This window comes from Haemorhous mexicanus, chromosome 21 (assembly GCF_027477595.1).
Source record: "Haemorhous mexicanus isolate bHaeMex1 chromosome 21, bHaeMex1.pri, whole genome shotgun sequence".
NCBI lineage: Eukaryota > Metazoa > Chordata > Aves > Passeriformes > Fringillidae > Haemorhous > Haemorhous mexicanus.
Genome location: NC_082361.1, coordinates 4,218,630 through 4,236,488, shown reverse-complemented (window position 1 = coordinate 4,236,488; position 17,859 = coordinate 4,218,630). Strand labels below are relative to the sequence as shown.

Here is a 17,859-nt window from a genome sequence, read left to right as displayed (position 1 = left end):
AGGGACACCTTCCACTAGACGAGGCTGCTCCAAGCCCCATCCAGCCTGGCCTTAGACTCTTCCAGGTATCCAGGGGCAGCCACAGCTTCTCTGGACAAGCTGTGCCTCACAGTAAAAAGTCCTTCTGACTGGGTTCAGATGCCTTGCTCAGCCAGGAAAGGCTCAGCTCCAAAGAGGGGTGGCCTTTGCACCCGTGCCTGTTTGCCCTGTCGGGGCCTCTTAGGCCAACGCGTCCTCCCAGCCCCTTGGTCTCTAAGCTCTCTTCCATAGCACATCTCCAGACCTCCCCAAAGCCCCCAGCCCCTCCCTCGTGGAACCCCAGGCAGGACAGGCTCTGACCTCCCTGTCTTTGGTCAGAATGTAACTGCAACCAGATCGGCTCCATGCACGACCGCTGCAACGAGACCGGCTACTGTGAGTGCAGGGAAGGCGCCACGGGGCCCAAGTGTGACGACTGCCTGCCCAACTACTACTGGAGACAGGGCTGCTTCCGTGAGTACTGCAGGGCCAGGCAGCTGGGGGTGCCTCCAAACAGGAGCAGCACCTCCAACACTGCTGCCTTGGGTGCCCCGTGATGCTCGGGGTGCAGGGTGAGCAGATTCCAGCCATTCCTCCCAAATCCAAAATGACTTTATAGCTGTGGCCACGGAAAAGCTATAGCTTTATAGTTATATAAAGCTATATAGATATATAGCTTTATAGCTTTGCACCCCTCCACTGCATTCTGCTGGCCTTGGAACCACTCTAGTCTTGTATTTGTGGGGTTCCCAGATGAACCCAGATGAAGGAAGGAAGGAAGGATGAATCTGACTCCATGTTCTTAGAAGGCTAATTTATTATTTTATGATCTATATTATGTTTAAGAATACTATACTAAAACTATACTAAACTATACTAAAGGATAAAGACAGAAGGCTAAAAGATACTGCTGAAAAACTTGTGACTCTCTCCAGAGCCTCAACACAGCTGGCTGTGATTGGCCAGTAAGTAAACACAATTCACATGAAACAAATGAAACAATCACCTGTTGGTAAACAACCTCCAAACACATTCCAAAGCAGCAAAACACAGGAAAAGCAAATGAGATAATATTATTTTCCTTTTTCTCTGAGGCTTCTCAGCTTCCTGGGAGAGAAATCCTGGGCAAGGGGATTTTTCAGAAAATATGACAGTGACACTCTAGTGCTGGATAAGTTAACCCATAGGAGCTAAAATCTAATTCCTGCAGCAGCTGAAGGGTTTAACCCCGCAGGGTAATGCCGGCTCCTCTCCCTCTCACCCTGCAGAGGGATAATTTAACCCCTCGGAGCTAAAATCTAGTTCCTGCAGCAGCCAAGGGGTTTAACAGTGTAGGGTAACGCCTGCTCCTCTCCCTGTCACCCCCTAATTTAACCCCTTGGAGCTAAAATCTAGTTCCTGGAGCAGCCAAGGGGTTTAACCCCGCAGGGTAACACCTGCTCCTCTCACCTTTCAGCCAATGTCTGCGATGACGAGCTCCTGCTCTGCCAGAACGGCGGCACCTGCTACCAGAACCAGCGCTGCATCTGCCCCGTGGGCTTCAAGGGCGTGCTGTGCCAGCAGTCCCGCTGTGAAGTGGACAAGAAGGACTGTGACGGTGCTCCCGGTGCCCGCGGCAGCCTGGCCGCCGTGGCGCTGGGGATGCTGGCCCTGCAGCTGCCAGGCTGGGTGGATCTCTGAGGCTGCACAGGGAGCCCAGCCCGGGGAGCTGGGGACACCGGGGTGACGGGTGGCCGTCCCCAGCGCCTCCTCCTCCGCCTTCCTTCACGCTAGGACTTGCACAACGTCTTTGGGGCCACTTTCCAAGCAGAGAGGTGCGCAGGGAGCCCGGCGCTGAGTGCTGCCCGCCGAGCCAGCCCGGGGTCCGTGCCCCTGGGGACGCGGGGACCGCAGCGTTCTGTGCGGGACACGGCCCGCCCGCCCTCCCTGCGCACAGAGACCGAGTCCTGCTCCGCACAGGGCGGCCCGGGGCTCCGGGAGAGCCGTGCCGCGATCCGAGGGATGGTTTTTTTATTATTACTTTATTTACTTTGGTATAGGCTGGGGTGGTGTTTTTATTTTCCCTCCTCTTAGCGTCCTGGTTTGGGAGAGCCTGTGGTGACAAGAGCAGAGCCCCAGCGCGCAGCGGGCAGGGACAGGAGGGAGGGGAGAGGGGACTCCGGTCCATCCCTGCTGCATTTTCCACATCCCACCACGGGCCCGGCCTGGCCACGCACATACTGTTGCCTACGACTGTAGTTGCTGCATTGATTTTGTATTTTCATGGCTGGGTTTTGTTTTCTTGCACTTACGGAGAGCACAGGGGCCGTGAGGCGTTTGGAACGTGAGGAGTGCAGTGTCTTATCCACACATGTCCGTATGGTGTACGGGTCAAATTCTTCTTTTGGTAGAGACTTATTTTTGTTTGGATTAAATGTTATAACAGAACCACGACCTAAAGGGACATTTTACCATGAGCATTTGATTCTGGTGTATCCTCCTCCAGTAAAGCAACTATTAATGGCTGCTTGATCACCATGTTTTCCTTTTTGTGTGCACAGTTAATTACAGGTAAAGACTTATTTTTTGATTCATAATGTCCTCTTGTGTTTTCTGAGTCACTACCAAGGTGCACCACATGGTGAGGGAGAGGGGAGGGAGAGAGAGGTTGCCTCATCACTGAGAGCCGTTAATTATTTCTCCTAATTACTCTGCTGAGCCTAGGTTAGACTACTAACTGTAGACAATGAGCAAAGTCTGAGTGATATATTAAGCACTGGTCTTGTGTGAAAAGGCCATTTCCAAATGAGCCTGCAGCAGGAAAAGGCTGGCTATGCAGGAATGCTTCTCCATGGGGACCTCAGCTGTCCCAACCCCGTTGCAGCCCCCTCCAGCTGGTGCCATGATGCACCTTTGCAGAAAATGCTGGATTTTAAAGCAACCACAGCCAGTATTTTTAAGCAGCAATATAGAGCTCACAGGGATCATATTAACTCATTAAGGCTCATCAACATGCTCCTGTCTGAGGAGGCATTTACAGCCAAGCTCATAAATGAAGACAGGAGAAACCAGAGACAAGAAAAGAAGTAACTCAGCTCAATGGGAATGTCATGAACACAGGAGCCCTAGTGTGGTCATACCCAAATATTTACCAAGCCAGGAGATGATTGAGTGCAGCTTTAGACAATGGGGGCCACCCCCAACTCCAGCTTGCTCAGTTCTAGGCTGGTTTCTTTGACAGGTGAGCAGCCTTGGTCCCAGTCCCAGTTCTGTGGCACCCCCAGAGCCAGCCCAGGAGCCCCAAAGAATCCAGGCTTCAGCCCCACTGGCATTTCCAGGTCTGGTGTCCTTGCCTGAGTGGAGCTCTTCTCTGAGAGCTCTTCTGTCAACATCTGCTCTGTTCCAGCACCTTCTCTCCATGGCCCTGTCCCTGCAGCCCATCCTGCCCAGGCATGCCAGGAGCAGCCCGGGTTTCAAAAGTGCATGAGCCCAGAGCCTCTTCCAGCCCTAACTCTGGATATGAGCACTCAGCCAGTGCCACCAACACCCTCTCCTCGGAGGGGACAGCAAGTCTGTGCTTTGGAAAAGGAGAGAAAACCCTGAGTGAAGGTGCAGGATGGATATTGTCACTTCAAAGAGCAACACACATTCTGAACAGAATTTAACATCACAGAGGCAGAGCACTGGGCTTAGTTAATCCACCAGAAAGTAAAAGAGGGTTCAACTCACCCTGATTTGATGATTGAGGCAGAGGGCTGGCCCCAGCCTTGCCTCCCTGGCTTCAGCACAGTTGGTTGCTCTCAGTTGGACACTCACTCTTTTCTTTGTGCTTTCTGACTGCAGCAGACCTTAAATATGTTACAGTTCTTACAAGTAATAGCAAAGACTGTAACAAGATCAAGATCTCTAATGGCACTTCTGGAGAGTGAAGCAACATTCTCCTTTGCCTGCACGACTGTTTTTCTCTGGAATATTAGATTAAGCAACAGAAAATTTACTACTTCATAAAGCCAGCCAAACTCTGTGCCCAGCAGATTCCCTGCAAACACACACTTTTATTGCAGGAACGTGCCAAGCAGCAGCACCAAATTCTTATAGAAAATAACTTCAGAAGGGCACAGCAAAGCTCAGACCAGTCCAGGAATGAAGGCTGCTGAAAACTGCACTCAACCTTTCTAGGTTTGGGGATTTGCTCTTTGTTGGTTGGGTATTGGCTATTTGGCTTTGGGGTTTTAGTGCTGGAGAACTTGGAATAACACAATGAAAGCCACTGCAAGGCAGAAAAAAATCTCTCACACAAAACTTATTATTCAAGAAAACAATTTAAAGCTTCTGAAAGCTTCAGCACTGAAGACCCATTAACTGCAGACATCTGTTAGCAGGGTGTCTGCACAGAGAGAACAGAGCATCATTGAAACAACACAGAGAACCCATCACTGCGAGTACCCACAGATCCCAAAGTTCATCTTTAAGGCAGAAGTTTTGTACATCAGTTATTGCTTCCAAATGGGAGAAGTTGTCCAATGAGCTTGATACTTCACTTGTGGAAAGGTTACCCAAAAGGTACTTCTCCTTCTGAGAAAAGCCACTTGTGCTCTTTCAAGAGATTCCATATGCATCCTGTCACTGGCATTTGATTGGTTTGGAAAAGTTTTTAAATTACACTTCTGTCTGCAAAGAGTGACCTCTCCAAACAGCACAAGTAGAGCATTTGATTTTTCTTGTTTACCTCAAATTCCACTCTGATTTTAACTATTCAGAGTTCTGAAAAATCTAAACAACCAAAAGCCCCAAGGCAAGAAAAACCTTCCTGATGCACATTTGCTCACTTGCCAGGTAAAATGTTAAAGCTACAGTTCCTGGGAGCTGGAGACAGGAGAGGGGAAAGAATTCCATTGGCAGTTCCCAGGTATGTTGTGTTTTTAAAGATGAGGCAGCAGACATCTCATCTGCAAGTGATTCGTGAGGAGCCCTGCAGAGGCTGGAGAGCAAGAGAACCAACACTTTTTAATGGGAATAAAATGGTCTCACTGCCCTGTTCTGCTCTGTAATTTGCTTTCATAAGAAACCTCAAATGTACATAAAACAAAGTATAAAGGAAGAGCTGAGCAGTCTTGCTCAGAAATAAGAGCAGAGCTGGGTTTTGGAGAGCTGTATATCCACATCTTCTCAGCCCTTCTGGCTGGGAGCTGGAGGGTTTGGCCATGATCACACAGAAAATGGCTAAAAATCACATCCTGATTTGAGATGCAGAGAAAAGCTCCAGACCCTCCTGAAGGCTCCTTTAGCTTTTTGATTCTCAAGGTGTTGTAACAACTTTCACTGCAGGGTGAAACGTGTGAGGAAAGCCTAAACCCACCCATTTTCACCACATAACTGCCAGCAACAATACCAGGCTCCAAAAGCTCCATCCTGACCCCACTCTGTGTCACTCCAGGTGTTAAAATACAGGGGGAAATGATGGGATTTCACTGTAGCTCCATCCTGACCCCACTCTGTGTCACTCCAGGGGTTAAAATAGAGGGGGAAATGATGGAATTTCACTGTAGCTCCATCCTGACCCCACTCTGTGTCACTCCAGGGGTTAAAATAGAGGGGGAAATGATGGAATTTCACTGTAGCTCCATCCTGACCCCACTCTGTGTCACTCCAGGGGTTAAAATAGAGGGGAAACTGATGGGGCTTCTCTGTAGCAAAGGGAGTTCTTGCTTTATGCCACAGTGAAATCAGTGGGAACACTGCACAGCTGCACCAGGCTGTAAAATCAGGTTTTCTATGTTTCCCAATACCAGATGTAATGTGCTCTCAGACCACCTGCATTTCTATCATGCTTTTCCTGGGAGTTGGTGGCAAATTAGCCAAGGGCTGAGCAGCAGACAGGTACATATGGCCAGGAGGTCTCATGCCAGTGATATTCAATGTACAAGGCTGCTTAGCTTACATTTATTTGCTCTAAAGAATAAAGCACTGGGCTCCTCTCCAAGCAGCTTAAAAAGATAAGAAAGGAGACCCGTTGTGGCAAGAGACTGTATTATATCATTAACATTATAAATTCCATTTACAATCCAGCAGTCATTCCATCCATCATTTATTCATGCACAATGGAGAGAGCATCTTGCAGTTTTAGGACCATGGTTCTGCTCATCCATGGGGCTGCTGTCAATGAACAGCCCAGCTCCAGTTTTGGCTACTCTGGTCTCTGCCTTCTCACCTTGCTTCAGAGACTGCCAAAAAGCAAAAGCCAGCTCTGGAATTACTGGAGTTCCAAGTTATTTTTCAGGTGTTGTCTGGGAATGTTGTTTAGCCCCAGCTGATGCAATCACAAGTTCTGTGTTGCTCTGGAAGCCCAGACTGCTCTGTGCTTTCCCCCATGAGTTTAGCAGGGGTGGGGGCTATTCCCATTCCATGGATGAGCAGGAGGAGGAGAAGTGCCTTGCCAGCCTGCACCCCTGGCTCCTGTGGCACCACTCATTAGACCCAGCTGCTCATTAGCTGCTGCACTGAGCTGCCCCAGGAGACAGCACTGTAAGGACTCATGGTCCCACCAGCACTGGGAGGGAGTGGAGAGACTGGCAGGAGGGAGAGGCTGATGTCCCTCATGTCCCCACAGCAGCCTGGCACAATCCAGTGGCACCTCCAGCTCTCAGCAGCCCTTGGTCCCACCCAGCAAGGAGCCAACACTTCCCTCCTACACTTCCCAGAGCAGATAATAAACTGATAAAGAAACAGAACTGCTGGTTTCCCTCTGGTGCCCCACAGAGCCCAGAGCAGCTGGGAAAGCAGCACAGCACAGGGCACAGTGACCCAGAGCTAAGGAACACAGACTAGACAAGCACCTGCCATGCTCTCACATCACCATGATTGGGAGTAATGACATGGAAAACAACTACAGCAAACCTTAAAGGAAAAAGGAATAACTAGTTATACCCACCTTTACTGCAAAGCCTATTTTGTGAACAAAGAATAAATTAAAAAACAAAACATAGTCCAGCTCTTACAAGAGACTTTCCCTCCTTCCCAAGAACACAGAGGGGACTGGCTTTGCACTGAGAATTAAGCTCCAAGCCTGGAAGCAGCATGGAAGCCTCTCTATAAAAACCTGGATACTACTTCTTCCAAAGGGTTTTGCCACAACCTCCAATAAAGTGTTTTACATAAAGTTGTGTTTATGAGTACGTTTCTTTACTGACTTTTCCAACTTTAACACTCAGAAACCACTGAAAAGCCTCCTCCAAGGGCCCCCAGCTCTGAGGAGTTACAAATAACTACAGCAAGTCTCTACTCACAGTTTACACACTGACTGCCCATCAGTACTCAGCACTTTGTACCAGAGAATTTATGAAAATTGTACCTGATCTGTTTGCTCCTCATTGCAGATTTGAGTCAGTGAGAAGTGTGCTTTGGACTGGATTTTGCTTGGTTGTCCATGCTACAGGTATAAACAACAGGAGAAGAAGCTAAAGCTACAAACCTACTCTGAGTGGTTTGTGAAGAGGGAGAAGTGTTGAAGTGCAATAACCCAAGGATGTTTTTATTGACAAATACAGGACTAATGACACAGACTGACATGGCAGCAATAATCTACTGCTGAAGACTGACAACTCAAGTCAGATAAACCTAGTATTAAACCAGTAAAAAGGTCTGGGCCACTGAACACACCTCAAAGATGATTTATGGAAAAACACAGGCATTACAGAGTACAACAAAAATGAAAAATTAAAATAAAATTCCTTCCAGCATGTGGCAAGTACTGCTCTAAGAACTCATTCTGAAATGCAGGCTAGGGAAGGAAGAAAACTAGAAGAAAAGTTTCACAGCAACATTCTTGTGACCAAATTGCATTTAATAACCAGAAAAGCATTTCCTTATTCATTTTGTTGCCAGCTTCACTTTATTTACATCAAGACAGTCCAAATGGCTTCCACAGCCATGGGGTTTGCAGAGCAGCAGCCTCTTAATGTGCTAAGTACAAACAGCAGGCAGGGCAGCACAGCCCTGCCAACAAGAGCCAAGGGGCTTGGAAGATGACAGTTTTTAAGTATTCCTATTAACATAAAGGGGGATAACACACAGGGCATGGAGTCTGTGATGGGGAGTGACTGAAATGTCCAGTCTGTTAAGGTCAGAGCCACTCAGCAGCTGGAGAAGAGCACACAGGGCTGCCAGGAGTCAGGGGGTCACTGAAGGATGCAGAATGCAACATAGCAAATAACTAAAGCTGAACAATGCACAGATGCTGATCTCACCTCACAAGGATCTCCCAGATTCTCCCCATTTACACTGAAACACTCAGTCCTGCACAGCACAACGAGCTGGACAGGCCCAGGCAGCAATAAAAGCCTCCCCACACACCTACCAGTAAAGCATGTTTGTTTGGGGTGTGGGTGCATTAGGGATGAGAGTTTTCCTGGCAATTACAGCCTGAACCAGCACCTGGTGCTGGGCAGAGTAAGGCACTGGTGTCTCCCTGAGCTGGGTCACACAGCCCTGCCTGGCAGTGGGTTCAAAGGACAAAGCTGGAATTATCCCTGCAATAACAAAATGGAACTGAAGATGATGCCTAAAAACCGTGGCTCCAGCAAAGCCACTGCCACAATGCTGTGACAAGGGACAGCAGGACACTCCCTGCTCAGGCTGTCCCTGAACACACCTGGAGATGGCACAACCTGGCCCACTCCGTGCACCTAACTGGTACCAACCCTGCAGCTCCTGCACTCCCTGAGCCCTGGTTATCTCCACACAAAACTCAGTGCATGTGAAATGCTGCTCTTCACCTCCTGAGACACAGACAAGCTCCACAAAACAGACAGTGATACTTCACAGTGACCCAAAGGAATTCTTAGTAGAAATAATTCCAGTTTTATTGTGAAATGTTATGATGTGAGGAAGGTTTTCTTAAAAATAATTTGGTTTTTTAGCCATCCTCTTTTACTGGCTGCATGTTCTTCACCAGCACAGTGGAAAGAATCCAGCAGTAACACCAAGCAAGATTTACCTGCCCTTTTCATCCCTGTGATCTCCAAAATCTCATACACAGAAACTCAAGTGACATTACCAATAACTGTTAACTAGATCTTGGACCAAGATTCCACAGTGCTTTTGATTCCTCCTCACAAGGACACAGTGGGACCAAACAGACCTCACAGGTTTTAATCTGCAGATTGTGTTGCCACTGCAACAAGAGAGGGATTCCAACTGATAGAGCAGCAGCAAGAGCAAAACTCAAGGCACGTTTGTATAAACAAAAACTCTTCTGTTTCCTATAAAAACAGGCAATAAAATATACAAAATAAGTAGAATTCTCTCCATTCAACCAATGTACATCTGCCTCACTTTTCCCTGAGGCAGTAGTGGAGCACTAGCAAGAACCACTGGTACCACATTTTCAACATTCAGTTTTGCTATGAAATAAATTAGACATATTAGTGCAAAGGGAAAAGAAGTCTGTCTTTTGGATTTTGGGGTTGGATTGTTGGGTTTTGTTTTTGCTTTACTCTGGTTCTTCATAAAAAATTACATCTCTAAGAAATTAGCATTTACACAAGAAAACAAGAAGCTATATATTTGCCAAATATCTTAAAATAATTCTGTATACTGTACAAATATACACTGTTAAACATTTACAACCTCAGCTTCCTAGATAACTAAACCCACTGCTCTTCCAAGCAATGCAGCTACCCAACTTCTCTTTTCAAAACCTCAAAGGTACCATCTGTCAGGTATTAAATCCCTTCACAATTAGGGACAGGATGGGAAAGAGATCTTCTGATAGTGGTATCAATAGATGGGAGTTCCAGCTGTGCTAAATAATTGAAAATACAGTCCTTGCTAGACAGAAATCTGGGAATAGATTTTCAGTAATGAGCTGATAGTGAAGTCAGTGAAAGAACTTTCTTCTCTTGGCAGAGCTTGATTCTGTGCTCTCTGGTGATTCCTGGGATGGTCTCCTTGACAAACCACGAGAGTCCTTGTTCCACTCACTGCCACTGCTCTGACCTCCTTCACTGGGGGCTCTGGAACCACTTTTGGACACGGCCGCTCTCCGGTCACCCTCGTGCTGGGCTGAGGGAAGCACACTGCACTGTCCTGCTGTCTGCTGGGCCTTCCTGGCATTTTCTGTTCTGCACACCTGATCCCTGGCAGCTGAGGACACGTGCAGGCCTTGCTGGGCTGTTGATCCTGGAGTGCTCTGGGCTGAGCGAGGGCTGTTCAAGGGCTGCTCCTTGCCTTTGCCTTCAGTTCGACTGGCCAGGCTCGCCAGCCTCGGGTCCCGTGGCTTCTCTGGAATGGCACCAAGTGCTGCAGCCCCCGAGGGTGCAGGGGCACTGCCTCTCCTGGAATCTGCAGCTGCAGCCCCCGAGGGTGCAGGGGCACTGCCTCTCCTGGAATCTGCAGCTGCAGCCCCCGAGGGTGCAGGGGCACTGCCTCTCCTGGAATCTGCAGCTGCAGCCCCCGAGGGTGCAGGGGCACTGCCTCTCCTGGAATCTGCAGCTGCAGCCCCCGAGGGTGCAGGGGCACTGCCTCTCCTGGAATCTGCAGCTGCAGCCCCCGAGGGTGCAGGGGCACTGCCTCTCCTGGAATCTGCAGCTGCAGCCCCCGAGGGTGCAGGGGCACTGCTCCTCCTGCAATCTGCAGCTGGAGTCCCTGAGGGTGCAGGGGCACTGCTCCTCCTGCAATCTGCAGCTGGAGTCCCTGAGGGTGCAGGGGCACTGCTCCTCCTGCAATCTGCAGCTGGAGTCCCTGAGGGTGCAGGGGCACTGCCTCTCCTGGAATCTGCAGCTGCAGCCCCCAAGGGTGCAGGGGCACTGCTCCTCCTGCAATCTGCAGCTGGAGTCCCAACAGATGAAGGGGTACTGCTCCTCCTGGAGTCTGCAGCTGGAGCCCCCACAGATGCAGGGGCACTGCTCCTCCTGGAATCTGCAGCTGGAGCCCCCATGGCTGGAGGGGCACTGCCCCTGTTGGAATCTGCAGCTGGAGTCCCTGCAGGCTGTGTGGGCCCTCGGCTTCCTTGGGGCACTGCATGGCCAGGGCCAGCAGCAAGTTCCCGTGGGCTGCTCCCAGAATTTCCAGGCTCACTTCTCTTGCCACTGGAAGAACCAGCGTGCACCACAGGAGATGTCATCGTCCCTCCTTTGGCTGGGGGCTGTCCTGGTGGCCTGAGCTTCAAAATCCTGAGAGCCTCTTTCTTGTAATTTTTTTCTGTTGTCCTAATAATGGCACCTCTTTTCTGAGCATCCTGAATCAAGTGATTCCAGTTATTATCTTCCTTTAAAAAAAAAAGAGAAATAAAAGAAACCCTGTTACCAGCAAGAAATCAACACAAATGGACAGAGGTGTCAGAGGATGTATAACCTCTTTAATCAAGGTACCTGACACAACTGTCATGGAAACCAATGCTATGTTCCTTCTGGAATGGAAGAATCTTATGTTTCAGGTGCAAAACAGCAACAGACACTCTGGCTGCTGTAACACAGGGAAGGCACTTTGAGCCATCAGAACTTCCAAAAATGACAAATTTCTCAAGTTCTCAATTTCCAGGGGTTCCCCTCGGAGGCGCGGGGCTTTAGCGTCCCCTAGTGGCCAACTAACACAACCCCCTCCCGCCCTTGGGAAAGCACAGAAACCAAGGACCCTGCAGGACACAAAGTGCCTTTTCTTGCACAGACTGGAGCAGTCTGAGGGTGCTGCTCGGTCCCCCAGCCCAGGGGGGACTTACAGAGCCCACTCCACACCCACTGCACCTACCATGAGCGTCTGCAGCCGGCCCAGGATGAAGAGGCTGAACCGGGCTCGAGTGATGGTGACATTCAGGCGCTGGAGGCTCGCCAGAAACCTGAGTGACAAGACAAAAACTAAGCTCCTCAACTGCTTCTTCCACAAGAAGGTTTAAAGGGTTAGGAGAAAAAGACATAAAAGGAAATGTCACTGAAATTAATAGCAGCAGTTCCTCCCCAGACCCCGCGGCAGCAGCCCTGCCTTATGTGAAAGGCTGAGCATGAATTGTGTTTTCTTTCTTTCACCACTGATTCCTTGCAGGGAATTCCAGTTCTTTCCAGCTCTTGTCGTTGCTGTTTCCTTTCTTAGAGCAAATCCCCTCTTAATGCCAACCACTGCTTCCTTAAACGTTCCTCAAAGTACTGAGGACACCAACCTCAGTTCACCTATCAAGACTTTAAGCTTCTTTTTGACTTGAACTGAAATAGATTAATAATATTTGGCACCATTAATGGGAAAACACCCTACTGAAACACTGAACACTGCACATGAATATTTTATTTTAAAGGTGACCTGCACTGGAAGCACATCAAGGCAGACTTTTGCTTTGTCATGCTTCAAGAGTGGAGAGTATATCCTTGCAGAAATCTGCTTTTGCACTAGGAAAATTGCCTAGTTTGGTTTTTAGGGATCACAATCCACGGTACTGAAACCTAAACAAATGCTGAGTATATTCTTAAAGGTTGATTTCTGTTAGCTCTCATTTACCAGAACTCCAAAAAAGGTTTGTGACACTAATATCAATTATTTCTTCTCTAATGAAAGAGCTTCCAAAATACACAGCTTATTCTTTACTAACAAAATCCACAATTCAAAAGTCCAACCTAATTTGAGCAGGTTCACTATCAATGCCTGACTCTGTGGTCACTGAGACCTCATCTGCAGCAAATTCACAGCCCTGCAGTGAAGACTGCAAAAACCACAGAGTCACCTCAAAAAATTTGGACAGTGCAGGAAATAAGAGAAGCAGAAGCAGATAGCAGAGTGGATCCAGCAGCACAGATAGAGTTCTCTAGGTCTTGAGAAATGAAAGAGGGGAGACCTTGAAAGTCTACTAAATATTCCTGACAGCTTTTACAACTGAAAGACAAGAAGATTACTGTCCCAGGAAGGAGAGGGGAAAATCCATTGTCATCCCTTGGAGTTTTCTTCTCCCAGTTACTTTCAGAGTAAATTTAATGCTGGACTAGCAACCCTGGAGAACAAAATATTTCACTCAGGCTGCAGGATCATAGGTAAGGGTGTGGCAAATATCCCATCCCACCTTGGCAAGGGCACCTGACCCTGAAACAGAGATGTCCAAGCCAACAGCATGTACAGCTGCTAAGGCACTGCACTGGTACAGCTTGAATATATAAACTTTATTTATAAAATATGAACACAGTAAGCTGGAAAGTTCCTGCTGAAAGAGCAGACAGAGGTTAAATCTCATGTCAGCCAAAAGAACTGGAGGTTCCAGCTGCCTCCCATTCCCCAACTCAATCAATCAGATTAAAGGTCTTCAAAAGGCATTATTGTTGTTTAGCAAAAGGTTTGGATTCCTTCTCTTCCCAAAGTGGATCAGCACAATTAAAAGCCATTTTTCTTGCAGAGAATGAGTATCAGAGAAACATAAGCAGCTTAGTGAAACTTGTGTGTAGAAAGAAATATTTTTGTTTATGTGACCAGATTTTTCCAATGTTTAACTTAGAAGGCAGTGAACTCTAAGAAGGCATATTTCATTTTCACTACCATTTTTTTAAACTACAATGATCCACAAGTTACAGAACTCAGCAACTGCTCTAAGTGCTCTGGGGGTAAATAGCACACTCAGTTTAGCTCCTTCTGTTTCAGACAGAAAAATCCATAAAATTAAGAAATCTGCAATTCTGGGTTAAGACTTGCTGCTAATCTGCCCCATTTTAGAAGAGAAGCACGCTCATCTACAAATCCCACATCCAAGTCTGCTACATCACATTCCAAGTGACATACACAACCAATTAACAAGACTTTTACAGACATTAACAGGACAGCAACAGCCACAGAAAATGGGTTTCATTTGGAGAGCAGCATGCAGAAAGTTACAAGGTGTACCAAAAGCCACAGGAACAATAACTGCTGCAGTAATAATGCAAAGAGCCAAGATCCCAAGGCCAACCCTGCCAAATCCAGGCAGTGGCAGGATAAGGGAGCTGTGCAAAGGGAACAGCACATAATACAGAGCCCACCACCAGCATTTCCCTGTCCCTCTTGCTCAGACATCTCAGACCATGAGCATCAATTCATGCCCTGAGATACCCTTTATTCACTGCGTGGTAGAAGTGACTTGTTCTCTGTAACTTGCTAACCAGTCCTGTTAAAAACATGACTTTCTCTGCAGTGTCCCTGGAAATGAGACTGCAAATCCCTGCAGGGCACATACCCAATGGATCCCTTGGTGCTGTTTCCCTGCACGTGTGGCAGAGTGGAGCCCTCGGAGCTGTTTGCCCGCACACAGGACACGATGATGCAATCCTTCTCCCGGCCCTGGAACGCATCCACTGTGTCCACTTCTCCTGGGCTGGGGGAGAAATACAACTGAGCAACTTGCTCCTTCTGAGCTGGGTTTTTAACCAACACACTGATGCAAACAGCCTGAACACTATCCTTAATGCTCACATGTGAAACCATCCAGGGTAAGTTTCTCCTTCAGTACAGGAGCCTAAAGCTGCATTCACTTTTCTGAGATCAGCATTGTTACTGAAAATCTGTTTGGGTCCACACAGCATGGAATTTTAAGTTCTTTTAAATCAGCTTTATTCAGAACAGCAATATAATCAAAGCATGTAAGAATGGCACAGAGACCATGCCTGCTTTAAGCAAAAGGGTTACACATCCCCTTTAAAGGCACAACCAAGTGCAAATTTTAGTAGTACAGAAAGAAGTTGGAGACTTTTTACCATTATTTAAGAGGATAAACAAAGGATTAATATGCAAAAGCCAAGGCCCCTTTGAAAGCTCGTGGTTTCTTTACCTGTTATTCTTAAACACACTGTCCAGTTGTTCCTGAATTTTCTTTTTCTGTGCACTGTAAGGGGTAATTATTCCAATGCGACGAAGGCCCAGATCCTTCCTTTTTTCTTTAATTGTTCTAATTAACTCCATCACCAGCTTCACTTCCCGAGGATTGCTGTAAGAGCTGCACAGGACAAAAAGGAAACATTACAGGAACACCTTTGAGAGATCTTTCCAATTCAATGCTTTGGCCCAGTTTGTTGGGGAATTTTGAGTCACAGCCCCTGTTTTGAACTTTTGCAGTTTTTTTCACACAGAGGATCAAAGAACTTGGCAAGCAGACCCTGAGGAGGGGCTACTAAGCCTGGGAAGTGCAGGCAGTGAAAAGCTGCACTTCCACATTCCCTCAGCACCTCCAGCTGTGCTCTCCTTACAGAACTGGTGAGAGGAGGGCTGAGCCTGCCACCTCCTGGCAACATCTCAGCGTGCACCTGGAAAAGGGAACTCACTGATAAAATCAGCAATTCCAGCTCTTAGTAAAGTTAACAGAGACTGCAGGCATTTCCTGGCATCTAACAGTGAGTCAAACCAGGATTAAAGCCAGTTTCAGATTTAAGAAGACCTCTGCTTTTTGTGAAATTAAATCTTATCAGCTGGAAAATACAGTTCTAGCCACTTGATGCATACTGGAACAACAGAGGAGAGAACACAGCTCTTCTGTAGGCATTTAATTCTCAGAAAATCTAAACTGTGGCTGAATGAGAAATGCAGGACTTACTCATTGTCTCGCTCCTCACGACCATCAGCTACATCAAAAATCAGGTAGGGCTGGAATGGCCATTCTGAAGAACATCTGTTCTCCTCTATTGACCTGGAAATAATATTTTTATCACTAGGCAACCACACAACTAAGAAATTCTAAGAACTTATACTCCATTAATTTACATCATACTTATCAAACACAAGCAGCTCTTCAGGAAGTGAGGAACTGGCCTAAAGTATCACCAAAAGAGGTTTGGAGTAGATATAAGGAAATTTGTTTCACAGAAAGGGCTGTAAAGCATGGGAACAGACTGTCCAAGAAGTGAGAATCACCATTCCTGGAAGTGCTCAAAAATCATGTGGATTTGGCAGTGAGGACATGATTTAATGGTGGAAATGGTTGACACATGAACCTGATAGCACTAAAAGTCTTTTCCAACCTCAACCATTTTACAATTGTAACTTTCAGCTCTTTTCCTCCCCAGAACCCCTAACTTTTCCTGCCACTTAAATAGATTGAGGCCTAAAATGAACTCTCAGCACTCTGTATACATAATTTTAAGGGCTCTTACTTCACCTATCACACCCAGCACTACCAGAGATGGACTGGACATTTTCTCCCATTAACCATCTTTCCCCCTCCCACAACCTCAAGCATTTTTAAACTCACAAGAACACCCTGACATGAACAAATTGCTTTGAAATATCCTCTGCTCAGAAAGGAGAATAGAGAGCTACTCACTTGGCAGTTTTTAGAGTCCTGCCATACACATAGTTGGATGGGAAGAGGCAGATGTCTGGGTGCATCCTGTACTGCACAGTCAGCTGCACCACAGGCAGGCTGTGCAGCATGTTCCTCTGCACTTGCTCCTCCAGGTGCCTCTGCAGACGGGCCATCAAAGACTGGTCATAGCCATACTGCTGAGCTTTCTGCCACAGGGAGAACAGGAGACTTCATTTGGAATCTCATTCCCCACCAGTCAAAGTATTTTGGTGAATTTGAAAGTCAACTTGATGTTTTAAACTTCTAAATTGCTGACAAAATGACAACTGCTTGTGCTTCACTGAAGTAAGACAACAAATGTAGCAAACTGAAGGCCACCTGCACAAATCTGAATTTTTGTGCCTAGTCTTTAACAAGACAACTTCTCCTTGTGACTCACAACATTCTTCAACCATAATGAAAAGCAAGACTTTCCAGGTGGGATCTTTTTAAATAAACATAGAACCTCTAGACAATTTACCCCTCTAAAGAAGCCAGCCTGGTTTTCCTCCTTTCTTTACCAGGTGTTTAACACAGCCCTTACTGTTGGAGACAAGGATGTGCTCCTATGTATTTATCCTTAAACACCTGTAGGGTCAGGAAGTCCCCATACAAACAAGTCTTCATCCTCCTTAAGGAACAGGGTAGTGACTGAAGCTCCCAAAATGAGAAAACAAAGCCTGCCACAACACAATATCCCTCACAAACCAAATGCCCAGCTTAAAGTTTGTATTGCCCCATTGAAATGTATCTTTTCCCCCCTCCTTATATATTTTCTATAGACACTGTTCTTTAACCATATCCATTCTATGGCAAGAAAAAAGCAAAGAGCTTGAACACTTACTACTGATTTGACAGTAGGAGGGAGCTGTTTGGGATCTCCAACGAGGACAAGTTTATTGCAGCGATGGATCAGTGGAATCAGTGTTTCCACCTCACAGGACTGCCCTGCCTTTTGGATATGCAAACAGGACAAAAGCAGAAGTTGTAAGCAATGCAGGGAAGTACATTAAATTTCTTGTAACACAGCCAGAATAACTCAAATGCTTTAAGTCTTCTAAAAAAAAAAAAATTAAAAAAGAGGAAAAATAATTTTTCTCTAGTAAAAAAACTACAAACAGATTTATTTTATTATTATATACGCAAAGCTCTTCAAACAGCTATAAATATAACCAAACCATCTGGAAATCTCTAAAGCAAAAAAACATGGCTTAAGTGTGATTCTGAATAAAAGCTGTCTGCCATTACAGCACCAAACAAGTCAGGAAAAGAATCAATTACAAGTTATTCTTTCTCCTCATGGCTCTACTGGGGACAGGGCAGGCAACCCACAAATACTGCAGCAGCAGCCAAAGAGCCCCAGGCTGCCCAAGCAGAGCACGGGGGAGGTGTGGAGGTGGCAGGGGCTGCAGTTCCCCACATGCACTGACCTCATCCACGATGACACAGCTGAAGGGATCGAGCCCCTGCCGGGAGAAGGCCGATTCCAGCAGGCTCCCCCCGCTGGTGCTCAGCGTGCAGCAGATGATGTCAGACTCCAGGATGATGTCTGCCTGCACTTTCTGGGAGTGCACCCGAACCTTCAAGCA

The 17,859-nt window shown here is 47.0% G+C and overlaps 2 protein-coding genes across 3 annotated transcripts in view; one reads left to right on the top strand and one right to left on the bottom strand.

Annotated features, from left to right (window-relative positions):
* NTNG2 (netrin G2) overlaps window positions 1-2,521 on the top strand; it is a 49,206-nt gene extending 46,685 nt beyond the window's left edge. For both annotated transcript variants that reach the window (XM_059865206.1, XM_059865205.1), the window contains 2 exons: window positions 358-492; window positions 1,475-2,521. In XM_059865206.1, the coding sequence (XP_059721189.1) occupies window positions 358-492; window positions 1,475-1,698 (359 nt within the window). In that variant the 3' untranslated portion in view covers window positions 1,699-2,521. The remainder of the gene's footprint in view (window positions 1-357; window positions 493-1,474) is intronic.
* Window positions 2,522-7,819: 5,298 nt separating this feature from the next.
* SETX (senataxin) overlaps window positions 7,820-17,859 on the bottom strand; it is a 28,407-nt gene continuing 18,367 nt past the window's right edge. The window contains exons 19-26 of the mRNA XM_059865497.1: window positions 17,701-17,850; window positions 17,115-17,222; window positions 16,250-16,437; window positions 15,524-15,616; window positions 14,765-14,929; window positions 14,174-14,311; window positions 11,743-11,830; window positions 7,820-11,263 (exon numbers count right to left, since the gene is read on the bottom strand). Of these exons, the coding sequence (XP_059721480.1) occupies window positions 9,875-11,263; window positions 11,743-11,830; window positions 14,174-14,311; window positions 14,765-14,929; window positions 15,524-15,616; window positions 16,250-16,437; window positions 17,115-17,222; window positions 17,701-17,850 (2,319 nt within the window). The 3' untranslated portion in view covers window positions 7,820-9,874. The remainder of the gene's footprint in view (window positions 11,264-11,742; window positions 11,831-14,173; window positions 14,312-14,764; window positions 14,930-15,523; window positions 15,617-16,249; window positions 16,438-17,114; window positions 17,223-17,700; window positions 17,851-17,859) is intronic.